Raw genomic sequence first — 14,974 nt, 5'->3', positions numbered from 1 at the left:
TCGCGTATATCCAGTTCGCATCAGTTAGATGTACATTCGTCCTTTGATTGAAAGGGATAATAAAATGAATGAATAACAAAGTTTGCTTCGATTCGTAAAGAGTGGCATAGAGACTTAAGCGTGGCGGATTAGATGCAAAGCACACAGGCAGTGAGCCGAGCATGAACCTTATTTCGAAGTCAGCATGAGAATGGTAGGTTGGGCTTCGGCTGTGGCCGGCGGGGGGGTGGGCGGGTTTGAGGTGAGCCGCTGGGGCGGAGAAATGAGTACTTTGCTAAGAAAAGTTAGAGCACGAAAGTCTCTGCTAGAAACAACCTTCAACGGTTAGATAATTCTCGTAACGTTTACACCTTCGAACTTTGCTACCCACCAACCCCCCTTTTTTAACGCTGCAATTTTATGCTTCTCGTATGTTGAGAGTATTGCGCAGCGATGAGCACCGTGAGGCGGTACAGCAACAAAATATCCTCGCTGTGGAGGGAACCTCTTGCGAACTTTGCACGGAGAGTCCTACCTCCAATTACCGGTGTGAAACCGGAGGAAAGGGTAGAGACCGCGGTCAGGACCGCGTCAAACGACCCATGAACGCATTCATGGTGTGGTCTCGAGACCAAAGGCGCAAGATGGCTCTAGAGAATCCCCAAACGCAAAACTCAGAGATCAGCAAGCAGCTGGGGTACCAGTGGAAAATGCTTACAGAAGCCGAAAAATGGCCGTTCTTCGAGGAGGCACAGAGACTACAGGCGCTGCACCGAGAGAAATACCCGGGCTATAAATACCGACCTCGTCGGAAGGCCACGCCAGAGAAAAGTGACAAATTGCTCCCCGCAGACCCCTCGTCCACACTCTGTAGTCAGCTGCACGCGGGAGAGAGGTTGTACGCCTTCCCCTACAAGGACGGCTGTACGAAGGCTGCACACTCACGAATGAAGGACCAGTTATACTCCTCCTCGGAACCCATGAGCATAACCAGCTCGCTGCTGGAACCGGGACCTCACAGGACCTCCACAACCCTCCAAGACAGTCCTGAAGACTTGGCTATGCAGCTCTCCGCGGATGCTCCCCTTTATCGTAACTTAGAGCTGGGAGTTTCTGAGGCTTACTTTGCATGGTGATTTCCTTAGTGTCGCTACCCAAGGCCTCATTCATCTTAACTGTACTATTATTTCCTCTGCCACTTAATTTCAAAATAAAGCATGTACACATGCTTAACAGATAAAGAATTTACACGGCGTTGTCTACTGATCCAGCCTGGGTTTACAGCTGCTTAACTTGGCAAGAGAGCACCTTAACGCTACTGAAACTGCTTGATTTCCAAGACGGCCTGTGTGTGGTTTAACAGAACAACTGTCGTATCCAGTTTTCCGCAGATTGGGTACTAAACTAATAGCTGCAAGTATATATTGATAACCTGATAATCGTCAGTATAGATAACAGAATCTTCATTCTGTATTTTAAATCCTGTGACTCAAAAATACACTAATGAGAAACACGGACAAAATTGTCTTATAGAAAAAAAAGTACTTCCATGGAAAACTTCGTATCCTTTCAAGGAGTGCTGTGTACGCAGTCTGTTCACTGCTCTCTCAGGTACTTTCCCCGACTTTGTAAACCCCAGATAATTAACGACTGGATATGTAAATTACTTCTTCTTTGCTAGTTTTTATTACATCCCATCCCTCCTGTGGAAAAACCGGTTTGGCCGCCCTCGGCAATTCAATTCCTCTCCTCCACACGTATCTGCGCGTTTTCGTGTCCACTTGGAACCAGTGTTATCATCTCTCTGGTAAAATAAAACGTTTATTTAACTCGTGTTCGTTTTTATATCTCTATGGCACCCACGCTTTGATTCTTTTTCTGAAACTTTTCTTCTAACAATGTACTTGTTTCCACCCCTACCTGACACATGTACACATATATATACACACACTTATGTGTGTGTGTGTATATATATATATGTGTGTGTGTATATGTGTGTGTATATATGTGTGTGTGTATATATATATATGTATATATATATACACACACACATGTATACATGTGTATAAATGTATACATACATACATATATATGTATACACACACACATGTAAGGTAGAGACACAATGGTGAGAATACGAAGTATTCAGATTATTGGGACGGTGAGATGGAAGGGGTAGACCCAATCGAGCTAATCTGGTGTAAGTGTCAGTGAAAACTTAAATGAAAGGCATTATAAATTTTACGTATAGACTATAATAGAAAACTGGCAGTTTGCAAAGAAAACCATCACTTTTTAAAATAAAAAAAAATGATGGCCAAAATATGTATCATATATCAAAGTCAATTTTCCAATACATATATTCCAAAACTTAAAAAAAACAATGCTTCAAATAATAAAGCTCAGACCTAAAATAGTATGTATATGTTAGAGCTAAATGTTACATTTTTATTTATTTTTTTTTAATTTTTTTTTCAACGTTTATTTATTTTTGGGACAGAGAGAGACAGAGCATGAACGGGCGAGGGGCAGAGAGAGAGGGAGACACAGAATCGGAAACAGGCTCCAGGCTCTGAGCCATCAGCCCAGAGCCCGACGCGGGGCTCGAACTCACGGACCGTGAGATCGTGACCTGGTTGAAGTCGGACGCTTAACCCACTGCGCCACCCAGGCGCCCCTAAATGTTACATTTTTAAAAGAAAGTTCAAGACAAACAAAAGGAGTTAACTAGGTAGACTAATTTGTTGCAGAAACAATATTGCTTGATCCGAGCTTTATGCCGAATAAATGACAAATATATATTGCAGTATCTTTGAAACAACTTCCTGAACTTCTTTGTATTTTTAAAACGTTTATATACATTAAACATGTACACATGTCTCTCTGTCCTCTCTCTCTCTCTCTCTCTCTCTCTCTCTCTCTCTCTCTCTCTCTCTCTCTCTCTCTCCGTGTATATATGTGTGTGTGTGTGTGTATGTGTGTATATACATGTGTATATACACACACATATTGATATATATTTTACATATTCATATTTATATTAAAGTGTTTTCTATTTAAAACCTCGCTTTCTACATGTTGTCCATACATAAACTCTGCTCTCACCTTCATCACTGATGGGGTTTTGGGGGTGATGGCGCCGGGGGCGGGGGAGGGTGGGGGGGATTCAGAGCTGACAGCCAAGAAAGAATTCTTGAAGACCTTTGCAAAAAAGGTCATTTTGTTAAAGCAGGGGGACAGGACCCTTAGGTAGAAAGAGCTGCACTGGGGTCCAGAAGGGTAACTGATTATATACCCTCAGGTTGGGAGGGGGTCAGGGACAACATAAGTGTCTAAGGAATTTTGGAAGCAAGGTTTCCAGGACCTGGAGGGGCTAGCTGCTCTTAGGAAAATCACCATTTATTACGGTTTAGTAAAACCTCACTCATGAGATCCTTCAGATGTTTATCAGGGGCCATTAGCTTGGAGTATGATTCCCAGCATGTATCTTGGGGGAATTGAGATGAAGGAAGTTTCCAAAGGAATTTTTATATGTTAAAGTAGATTTACTGGATCTGGGAGGGGAGGGGGTCAGGATAATGTTACGCCAAGATACCCTTATGCCCCTAGCAAAGTGTCATCATAGAGGCAGCTGAACTCCTAGAGGGAGGTCACTCTGTCTGTTCCAAGGACTTGCCAATGAGCTGCAGGCAGTAAGGGAATTTAAATTTTTCATTTGCCTTAGTTTCCCACATCACCATGGCAAGCACTTAAACCCCTTTCCTTTCTTCTTGGGTAGCCAGGAGTGCCTGAGGAATATCACACATATTCCACCTGAGGGTGGGGGGTGGGGCACAGGTCAGGGTTGAGGGGGTGGGGAATGCTGGCTTGTGCTTTGCCCCCAGCTTACCCCATGCTCCCTCATCAATTACCGTTGGGTTAATTTTCCTTTTCTTGAACTTCAATAAATGAAAATGCAAAATATCATGTCTGGATTCTTCTGCCTACCATAATTTCACTGGCATTTAGTGCATTTGTTTTAGAAATTGCTGTGATTATTTCATCCTACTTTTCATGGACACGTGAATAAACGTTTTCTACCTTTAGTCATTAAAAATAGCACTGCTCTTTGTACATTCATTTACGTGTACATGGGAGAGTATTTACATGCATTTCCGAGGACTGTGTATCCCAGACAGGAATTGCTGCATATATGTATTTTTAGCAGGTTTTTTTTTTTTAAAGCAAATAGCCATACCAAGTATTCTTCTATTTTCTAATGGACATCTGCTATATTTTAAAATGGCAACATTTAAGAAATATTTAGACAGACAAAAGGACCAAACTAGGGCATGCCCTCTAGATGTCATCTGGATTTGACCCCTTTCTCTGCCACTTGCTGGGCCTGACCTTAGACAATTTACTTTACGTGTCTGGCCTTCAATTTTCTTACCGTTATTGTTAAGTAATGATATGATGATCATGATCACGATGCTGATGCTGATGATGGTAACAACAATAATGTAACAATAACAACAAAACCTACCTCACTGGAATGTGAAGAGTAAATAAGGTATATACAGATCCAGTGAGAGAATGTATACAAAGTACTTAGAACAGAAGTCTGCATTGGTAAAGGATTAACTATTAGTTATTATTAACATGAAAGTAATTGCTCCATCTAGAAATATTTTAGTGGAAGAGTCATGTTTGATATCCATCATTGATGTATTTAAATAGATACTCATTCACTAACCCATCACTTTTAAAAGTTAGAGTTTTCTCACTGATATGAAATGTCACTTTATCATATACTCATTGTCCATGTGTACGTAGATCTGTTTCTGACCCTTAACTTAAATCAACAGAGGATTCTAATATTTTAATTAATTAACATTTGATTTCATGTTGGGTTGCTTAAAAACAAAAACAGAAAGTCAGGTATGACCTTACGTGAGATACCACACACAGTTCTTAAATTTCTAGGTCGACATGTTAGAACAAATGCTTATAACTGAGTAACTACCATCCCAATCAGGGTATAGAATATCTCCATCATCCCTTGAACCCTAAAATTTCCCTGTACTGCTGTGTAGTCAATTTCCTCCACGAATGGCATAATTTCGATCATTGAGAGATTAGTCTTGCCTGAGTTTGAGCTTCAGGTAAAGAGAACCATGGAGTTCTCTTTAATTAGTTAGTTAATTAGTTAGTTGGTTAGTTAGGTACTTACTTAGTTAGTTAATTAAAGTTTGTATCAATCTACCACAGTTTTTGTGAACTTGCTGATGGACGTTTGGGTTGTTTTCAGTTTGAGGGTTTAATTAATACAGCTGCTTTGAACAGTTTAGTTCAAATGTCTGAGTGAATGTAAATTTTCAGTTCCCTTGGGCAACTCGTTAGGGGTGAAATTTCTGGGCCATGGGATAGCTGTATGGCTAACGCTGTGAGAAACCTTCCCAAGATTTTCCCAGACCTGTTGTGCCATTTCACATTTGCACCAGCAATGAGATTTCCATACGTGCTCATGAAAATGCTCAGCAAAATTTGGAGTTATTTGGTCTCCTAATGTTTAACCATAAAAGGAACGTGTGTAATGATTAATTAAAAAAGCGGTCAACCTCTCCTTTATTTTCTGCCTGAGCAAGGGTCCCGTCATTACTCTTCCTCCTTGGAATTTGTAGGCTATATAGGGTTTTGTTTTGTTTTAAGTGTGTTGGTACTTTTTGAAATGTCTGTGCTGAATGAAATGACCAGAAAATTCTGCCAGTATTTTCACTGGGAGCACAAAAAACTGGTAGATTAAATAACAGAGATCAGCAAAACAACAGGAATGTATGGTGAAAACACAAAGAGTGGTTCTTGCCTGGTGTTTACATAAGGTGTTCTTAGTATTTGTCCAGTAACTGTGAGACTGCGGAAAAATAAAATTGCCTTTTCCTTTATTGAGAAAAAGGAAGGCCCCTCTTGCCCTCCTGTTCCTTAGAGCATTCCCTTTAGACTTGTAAATTCTTTCTCTGCTCTTCTGTTGAGATGTATGTAAATCTTTTTAAGAGCTAAATAAGCCCTCTTAGCAGTGTGGCAATCTTGATGGCCTTGGAGTGGACTCTCTTAATGGCCTTGGAGCCTTCTCTGAAGTGTGAAATGTAAACATTGGCAAAGAGAGTGCCTTTAGGTAGGAGTTCAGCCCAGGCACCTGGCTCTAGGCTGTAACCACTCACTCACTTGTCATAGAGATAGGAGAAAACTCCTTTAGAAAAAGATAATTAGTTAACTCCAGTTTATAACTAATATTTCGCAGGATTAAGTCTTTTAAAATGTTAAGCACTGGTTCAGTTCAAAAGCCAAAACCGGACATGCAAACCCCACTTCCAGAGTTTAGGGATCTTCTTTGTCAAAATACAAGGCAGAATAAGAATAAGAATGTTTAGTATTCATGTCACACCAGGGTATTAGGACTACCATAAATTTCCTTACTGTTAGCTAAAATTCGTTGGACTAAGTAAGGTTTCTTTCCTCCTTTATGACAAAATAAAGCTCCCTTTCACTGAAACAAAGAAACATACATGTAACCATTAAAACAAACAAACAAACAAACAAACAAACAAACACATCTCTTTACAATCTATAGCTTTGGGGATGTACTTATTTTAACAAGAAAGGCATTTATTCTCATTCCACATTGAAATTCTCTTTCCTGGCGAAGATTCAGGAATTGTCCAACATTGTTAAACATTTGAGAATTAATAAAATTATCCACCGCCCCCTCTTGGATTGACACATTGAAAAAAGAACCATTAAATATGTTCTTAGTGGAGCCTAGAGGTGGACAATCACATGAAACTAGGATCATATCTATAAGATCCTTCCTCCCTCCCCGAATTTGAGGGACCTTAGGATTTACTTTCAATATTTGCATTTTACTTTCAATATTTGCATTTATTTTCAACATCCCCACTCTCTTGTCAGACAAGAAATAATCTGGGGGACTCAGAGAGAAAATCATAAACTCTGAGGCAACCCCCGATTATTAACAAAGGCGGTGTTTTTCACACCTGCTTTTATCGCCAAGTTGTAGAGAAGACTTTTAAAAGACAGGGAATCCATCCCCTTACTGTCCACCCCCAACTCCCTCCCCCTGTGCCCTGCCAGTGTTATTTCAATTAGCTTTTCTGTATGTAAAGTCACCAACATATTTCCAAACATGAAAGTAATTTTGTAAGGTTCTGGTTTTTATAAAAATGCAATTCCCCACTTGGGAAACTATTTCTTTAGTGGGCAAATAGTGCCAATCCGCTGCATGTAACGCTTAACCTTCTCTGCGATACTCTCTGTGCAGTCAGTAACTCTTGAGAAGACCATGTGCCTATGTTTGTTTCTCAAGGTACCCTGGCAACACCTCTGTGCAAGGCAATAATGAGTTTCAGCCCCTTTGCTGGCTCCTATGACACCTTTCAGCAGCTCAAACGAAGTGACTATTGGGCATAGTCTCTTTTTGCCTCACAAAGAAACAATAAGGGGAATATGGAAGGCTTGTTGATTAAGTAGGCATTCACTAAGGTGGGGGACTGTGGGTAAGAACATTACAGTTGGTGTGTTGTACTGCTCATTGTTAATTACCTGAGGAAAAGGAACATTTGAATTCAAACAGAGCAAACTGGAGATTTCTCCTCAGGCAAACTCAACGGCTGAATAGCAATTTCTCCAGAGCAAAATGAGGCAAATAGGGCTTACTGACACAGTTTCATCCACAGTGTAACTAAGATTTTGTGATCCTTTATGGACCACTCTTCCTCTTTAATACTTCAGGGCATGGTTGATTTTTTAGAATTTAAATCCAAGCCTTCTGTATAAATCAATCCAATTTTAATTTTTTTAAGTCACGGTAAATGAATAATGAATGATTGATTCATAGAACAAAGTGTCTTCCTCCTAAATGTATCTCAGCACTTGAAAATTTGATGAAAGGAGGTAAGTAATGTTTTCTGTAAGCTTGTATTAAGTGTAGAGGAATACATTCAACTTCTATTACTCATAAGTGATTTTGTGTTCTTTTTAAATTTTATTTTAATTTAATTTTTTACAATTTTATTTTAATACAGAATTGATTACTTTTTACAAATGCGGAGGTTATAGTACTTTCCATTTAGAACGCCTTTTCAGGAGCTTCCTGGTCAGATACTATCTTATTTGAAAAGTATTACATTGACTAAAAGTCAACAGTTGAGAATATTTTAAATAAAAAAACAAAAACAAAAACAAAAAAAACCCCTTTATTTATTTATTGGGGCACCTGGGTGGCTCAGTCGATCAAGCGTCCACCTTCAGCTGAGGCCATGATCTCGTGGTTCAGGAGTGCAAGCCCTGCATCGGGCCCCACACTGACAGCATGGAGCCTGCACTCATAATTTATTTCGAGAGAGAGAGAGAGAGAGAGAGAGAGAGGGTGGGAGCAAACATGGGACAGGCAGAGAGACAGGTGGGGAGAGAAAGAATCCCAAGCAGGCTCCACACTGTCAACACAGAGCCTGACAGTGGGGCTTGATCTCATGAACCATGAGCTCATGACCTGAGCCAAAATCAAGAGTCAGACTCTTAACCAGCTGAGTCACCCAGGCACTCCTTCCATTAAGAATACTATGGATTGTAGGGGCGCTTGGTGGCGCAGTCGGTTAAGCGTCCGACTTCAACCAGGTCACGATCTCACGGTCCGTGAGTTTGAGCCCCGCGTCGGGCTCTGGGCTGATGGCTCAGAGCCTGGAGCCTGTTTCCGATTCTGTGTCTCCCTCTCTCTCTGCCCCTCGCTCGTTCATGCTCTGTCTCTCTCTGTCCCAAAAATAAATAAACGTTGAAAAAAAAAAAAAAAAGAATACTATGGATTGTTTAAATGTTAGAACCATAGTCCTAGATGAGTGAAATGCTGAACCATAAAGAGAATTTTCACATTCCCTCTAACTTAAAATCTTTTAAATGTGAATTTGACTTTAGAAAATTTGAAGAGAATCCTTTAAAATGGTATTTTCTGGAGAAACCATTAGGAAGAGGGCCCATTACCATAGTGATAAGATTACACTACACATGCTGTTCTGCAATTTGCTCCTTTTCAATTTTAGTATAGCTACATGCACAGAACGCATACCTACACACACACAGACACACACACAGACACACACACAACACACACACATACATACATACATACATACATACATACATACATACATACATACACATATATGCGTATATTCATACACACCATCTTTATATAACTGCCCACAGACTTAATTTGGCTTTGTTGGTTTATATTTCAGTACATTACTTTTAAACTTTGCCATATGAAATAATTTCAAACTTTATTTGTTATGAAATTAGTACCAGAAAAGGTGTGCCCTTGTTACCAATGTCAAATTTGTCTGTGTACCAGATGCACACTAAGCCAATGTCTGTGACACCAGGTTTGAGGCAAAGAAAGCTCTATTATCAGAAGGGCGGCCCAACAAGAAGGGAGGCGATTGTTCCCAAAGCTGCCTTGCCCTCTTGAGCCTAGGGCCTTGCCCTCTTGAGCCTAGGGACAGCTTACATATGCTTGGGGAAGGTGGTGAATACATGAGATTAGAGGGAGGGAGGCTCTTGAAACCTTGAATGAGGTGGGGCCTTGAAACAGTCTGGAAGTATGCATTCTTCTGGACCGTGAGGCCCCTTTTGGGACGATCCGGAGCATCAGGAACTTTGAGACAAATGTTAGCAGCTGGCCCCCATCAGGTTTCTATAATCAGTGGGGAAACAGGGTGCAGGGGTGGAAAAAGAAAAGTTCACAATTGATCGTGCATGAGGTTAGGGTGTACATAGAGCATAATTAAGTAGGGAACAAAACAGAATGAGGAGCTAAGTTAAGAATGCAACTAATACAACTACAGTTCTGTTTGTGCTTTCTAACGAGGCCAGGAACCAAGTGTCCAGCCTCACCCTTAGCTAGTTTCAAAAATTGCATGCATCTTGATGTAGTTGCTTTCATGCTTTCCTCCACGTGGATGTACATTTTATGAAATTCCCCTGGAAACCTTTCTTAATAAGTAGTGTTTATCATGTGTTTTTGCCTCTCAATATTCTAGTATGCATTTCCCAAAAGACAGTCTGTTACATAACTACAATTCAGTGATTAAATTCAGAAAAGTTAACATTGATCTGACACTAATTCATATGCAAGTATCTCTAGCAGTCCAAATGATATGCTCTAAATCATTTTTCCCCCTTTCTAAGATGCCATCCAGGAATACACATGGCATGCAGTTGCTGTGCCCAAAAGATGCTCAGGATTTGTCCATCAGTTATTTGGTAGAAAGTTAGTTGGTAGAAAGTCACCATGTTTGGGTTTGTGTGATGTTTCCTCACAATTAGATGGAGTTATGAATTCTTGGCACCACTATCACTGAAGTGAGGTATCCTCTGAGGTGTCTCATTTCTCATGAGCAAATGCCCATCATTTGGCCACGGGGGTGCCCACTGGGTGTTCCACATTACAGCCGGTGTTTTTCTGTTGTAATTAATAAGCAATTGTGGGGAGATGATCTGTGTCCACTTTCACCCATGATTCTGCTTGCCTTGGTGATTCTTGTGTATCTTTTCTTTCTTACACACAAGGTAGCATGCCATGGAGACTCTTGTACAATTTTTTGCTTTGTAGTATAGCCTGGAAATAACTCCTAATCAATTCAGGGACAGATTCCTCGTTCCATTTTATCACTGCGTAGACTCCATGGCCTGTACATATAATGCTGTATTGAACAACAGTTGGCAGTTTGGGAGGTAAATCTCGGGGTAAATTTGCAGAAACAGAATTGTTGGGTCAAAGGGTCAATGCATACATACTTGTGTTAAGCACTGTGAAATTCCATTCCATTTTGCACTTCCACCAGCAGTGTTGGAGACTGCTTGTTTCCCCACAGCCTTGGAAAATGACTATGTTCTCAGACCTTTCAAATTCTGCCAGTCTGACAAATCAGAAATCATGTCACAGTGTGTTTTATTTTGCATTTCGTTTTGAATAAAGATGAGGGCCGTTTTTCTCTATTGTAAGTAAACGTAGATGTCATGCATGTACGTATGTGTATTATAGCATAATCATTTATTTTTATTGGGGTACAGTTGACACCTAACATTAATTTCAAGTGCACAACACAATGACTTGATATTTGTCTACACTAGGAAATGATCACCACAAGAAGTCTAATTACTATCTGTCACCATACAAAGTTATAAAAAAACGTGTTTTCCCTTGTGATGAGAAGTTTTAAGACTTACTGTCTTGGCAAATTTCAAACATACCGTGCAATACTTCCCCAAGGCATCAGTTGATGCCTGAAACTCTGGGTAGTGCCAACTGCCATCTATAGTGTGGTTTTCCTGTATATACATACCAATCACAATGTTGAATTTTTTAAATTAGACATAGTGAAAGATTAACAACAACAACAATAAAGTAGAGCAAATATAAGAATATGCCAAAATAAAAACTATGTGCATTTGGCCTCTGCCTCACAAAATATCTTATTGAGCTGTACTCACCCTCCTTGAAATGATGTGAGATGCCCACATGTAAAATGCCCACATGTAAAATGCCCACATGATGAGATGAAGTTAGGTGTATGACATAGGCGTTGTGATGTGTCACTAAGCTGCTATGGAACTTCTAAAAGATATCAGAAGGAGGATCTTCTGTTTCTGGACCATGACTGACCACAGGTGACTGAATCTGTGGAAAATGAAATATCAAATAAGGGAGGACTATGGTAGTCACCATGCTGTACGTTATATTTTGTGACTTAACCTATTTTATAACTGGAAAGTTTTACCACTTGACCCCTTCCATCCATCTTGTCTACCCCTATCTTCTCCCCCATGGCAACCACCATTCTGTTCTCTGTATCTGCAAGTTTTATTTTGTTAGTTACTAATTTAAAAAAAAAAAATTAGATTCTAAATATACGGGAGATCATATGGTATTTGTCTTTTCCTATGTAACTTATTTCACTTAGTATAACACTCTCGAAGTCCACCCATATTGTTACAAATGACAAGATTTCATTACTTGTTATAGCCAAGTACTAAATATTGCATCGTGTGTGTATATTATATATATGCACACATACATATTTATTCTACATATACATATACATCCTATTTTCTTTATTCCTTTACTCATGGATAGATACTTTGGTGGCTACCACATCTTAGTTATTGTAAACTATGCCATTATGAACCTACAGATGCTCCTATCTTTTTGAATTAGTGGGCTTTTAAAATTCAGATAAATGCTCAGAAGTATAATTGCTGGATCATATGCTGGTTTTATTTATTTGTATTTATGTATTTATTAGTTTATTTGCTTATTATTGTTATTATTTTTTACTTATTTATTTATTTATATTTTTATAGTTTATTTATTTTCAGAGAGAGAGGGAGCACGTGCACAAGTGGGGAAGGGGCAGAGAGAGGAGAGAGAGAATCCCAAGTAGGTTCCTATCTGTCTGCATAGAGCCCAACATGGGGCTCAAATCCAAAAACCATGAGACTATGACCTGAGCTGAGAGCAAGAGTTGGACACTTAATTGACTGAGCCACTCAGGGGCCCCTGTAGTTTTATTTTTAGTTTACTGAGGACCTTCCATACTGTTTGCCACAGTAGTTGCATCCATTTACATTCCCACTCATGAAGTTTCCATTTTTTTCCACATCTGTACCAAAACTCTCTATTTCTTGTCTTTTTGATGGTAGTCCTTCTAACCAGTATGAAGTGACATCTCCCTGGACCTAGATTTGCATTTCTCTATAATTACTAATGCTGTTTTCATGTGTCTGCTGTTCATCAGTATGTCTTCTTTAGAAAAGTGTCTGTTCAGGTCCTCCACTGTTAAACTGGATTAGCTAATTTCGTGCTATTGAGTTGTGAGAGTTTTATATGTGTTTGGATATTAGCCTTATATCAGATACATGACTTGAAAACATTTTCCCCCTTTCGGTAGGTTGCCTTTTCATTCGTTAACACTTTCTGTTGCTCTGCAGAACTTTTTGGTTTGATGTAGTCTCCTCAAATGACAGCTTTTGTTTTCATTCCTTTTGGGATCAGAGCTAAAGACTTACATCAAGATTAATGTTAAGAAGCTTCCTGCTCATGAAGAAAACTCCAGATATTTTGATGTCTGAAGGTCTCAGGTCTTATATTCAGGTCCTTAATCCACTTTGAGTTAATTTTTGTGAATGGTGTAGGATAGTAGTCTGATTTCGTTCCTTTGCAAGTGGTTGTCCAGTTTTGCCTACCCCATTTATTAAAGACACCGCTCTTTCTGTGTATATATCCTTGCTTCATTATCGTCAGTTAATTGACAATATATGCTTGGGGTTACTTTTGGGGCACTCTATTGGGTTCTCCTGATTTATCCGTCTGGTTTTTTGTCAATATCATACTATTTTGATTACTGTAGGTTTGTGATATAGTTTGAAATCAGGGAGCATGATGACTCCATCTTGGTCAGCCGTCTAGGATTCCTTTAATTACCTGGGGTCTTTTGTGATTCCATACAAATTTTTAGGATTTTTAAAATACTACTTTTGTGAAAAAAGCTTTTGGGATTTGGTGGAATTGCATTAACTTCGCAGATTAGCTTTGGGTAAGATGGACATTTTAATAATATTAGTTCTTCTAATCCATGAGCATAAAATATCTTTCCATTTATTTGTGTCTTTTTCAGTTTCTTTCACCAGGGTCTCAGATTTCATTACACCGGTGTTTCACAAATTTGGTCCAATTTATTCCTAGGCACTTTATGACTTTTGATGTAATTGTATTTCAAAGAATTGTTTTCATTTGTCCTTCTGATAGTTAATTGTTAGTGTATCGAACACACAGCAGATATTTATTTGTGTGTTCATTTTTCACCCTTCCGTCTTACTGAATGTGTTTAAGACATTCCAGTAGTGTTTTGGTGGGCTCTTCAATGTTTTCTACAGAGTATTTTCAAATGCAGAGAGCTCTAATCTTCCCGTTCCAATATTCATGCTCTTGTGTTTTGTTTTGTTTTGTTTTTGTTTTCTTCTTGCCTAATTGTTCTGCCCAGAACTTCCACTACTATGTTGAATACCAAACGTGAGAGGAAACATCCTGGCCTGCTTTCAGATTTCACCACTGAGTATGATGTTAGCTGTGGGTTTATCATATACAGCTTTATTTTGTGGAGTTAACTCCCTGAATTTTTATTAAAAATGGATGTTTGATTTTGTCGAATGCCTTCTCTGCACCTATTGAGATGATGATATGATTTTTGTCTTTCACTCGGTTAACGTGGTGTCATGTCGATTGACCGGGAGACATTGAAACATCCTTGCATCACTGGAATAAATCTTACTTCATGGTAATTTATGGTACTTTTAATGTATTATGGGTTCAGTTTGATAACATGTTGTTGACGATAACATTGTGCAGCTATTCTTCTCAGGCATATTGGCCTAAAATGTGTGTGTGTGTGTGTGTGTGTGTGTGTGTGTGTGTGTGTGTGTGTGTGTGTGTGCATTTGTCTTTCTGTGAAATGTTACAGGATTTTGATTGGAATTTATTTAAATATGTAGTTGCATTTGGGTAACAAGGACATTTTCATGATATTAATTAAGTTAAACAGATGATTTCACTATTTTCTTTCTGACATGGATGCCTTTAATTTCTTTTTCTAGACTGATTGCTATGGCCAGGACTTCCCACTATGCTGTTGAAAACTAATGGCAAGACTTGACATACATACATAACTACATACATACATACACACATACACATACATATATGTGTGTGTGCATGTTAATATATTTAATTTATATATATACACATACACACACATATATATATAAGTATATATATATATGTATATATATATATATACACACACACACACACACACACACACATACATACAAACATACACACATTTTAATCACTTCATTATTGGTCATGATGTTATCTGTGAGCTTG

At 39.0% G+C, this 14,974-nt stretch overlaps 1 protein-coding gene across 1 annotated transcript; it reads left to right on the top strand.

The window, feature by feature from the left end:
• Positions 1 to 314: 314 nt before the first annotated feature.
• On the top strand, positions 315 to 1,813 carry SRY (sex determining region Y). The gene has a single exon (XM_040466779.1). The coding sequence runs from the start codon at positions 411 to 413 to the stop codon at positions 1,113 to 1,115; it is 705 nt and encodes a 234-aa protein (XP_040322713.1). The 5' UTR covers positions 315 to 410; the 3' UTR covers positions 1,116 to 1,813.
• The last annotated feature ends 13,161 nt before the right edge of the window (positions 1,814 to 14,974 follow it).

The sequence above is a fragment of the Herpailurus yagouaroundi genome, unplaced genomic scaffold (assembly GCF_014898765.1).
Source record: "Herpailurus yagouaroundi ecotype Mexico unplaced genomic scaffold, PumYag 66099, whole genome shotgun sequence".
In the NCBI taxonomy this organism is placed as follows: domain Eukaryota; kingdom Metazoa; phylum Chordata; class Mammalia; order Carnivora; family Felidae; genus Herpailurus; species Herpailurus yagouaroundi.
The sequence above is the reverse complement of the archived record's forward strand: the minus strand, read 5'-3'. Positions and strand labels throughout refer to the sequence as shown.

What these genes read in the sequence shown, in the direction of transcription:
- SRY (XM_040466779.1), top strand. Translation starts at nt 411, where the DNA reads ATGTTGAGAGTATTGCGCAGCGATGAGCACCGTGAGGCGGTACAGCAA.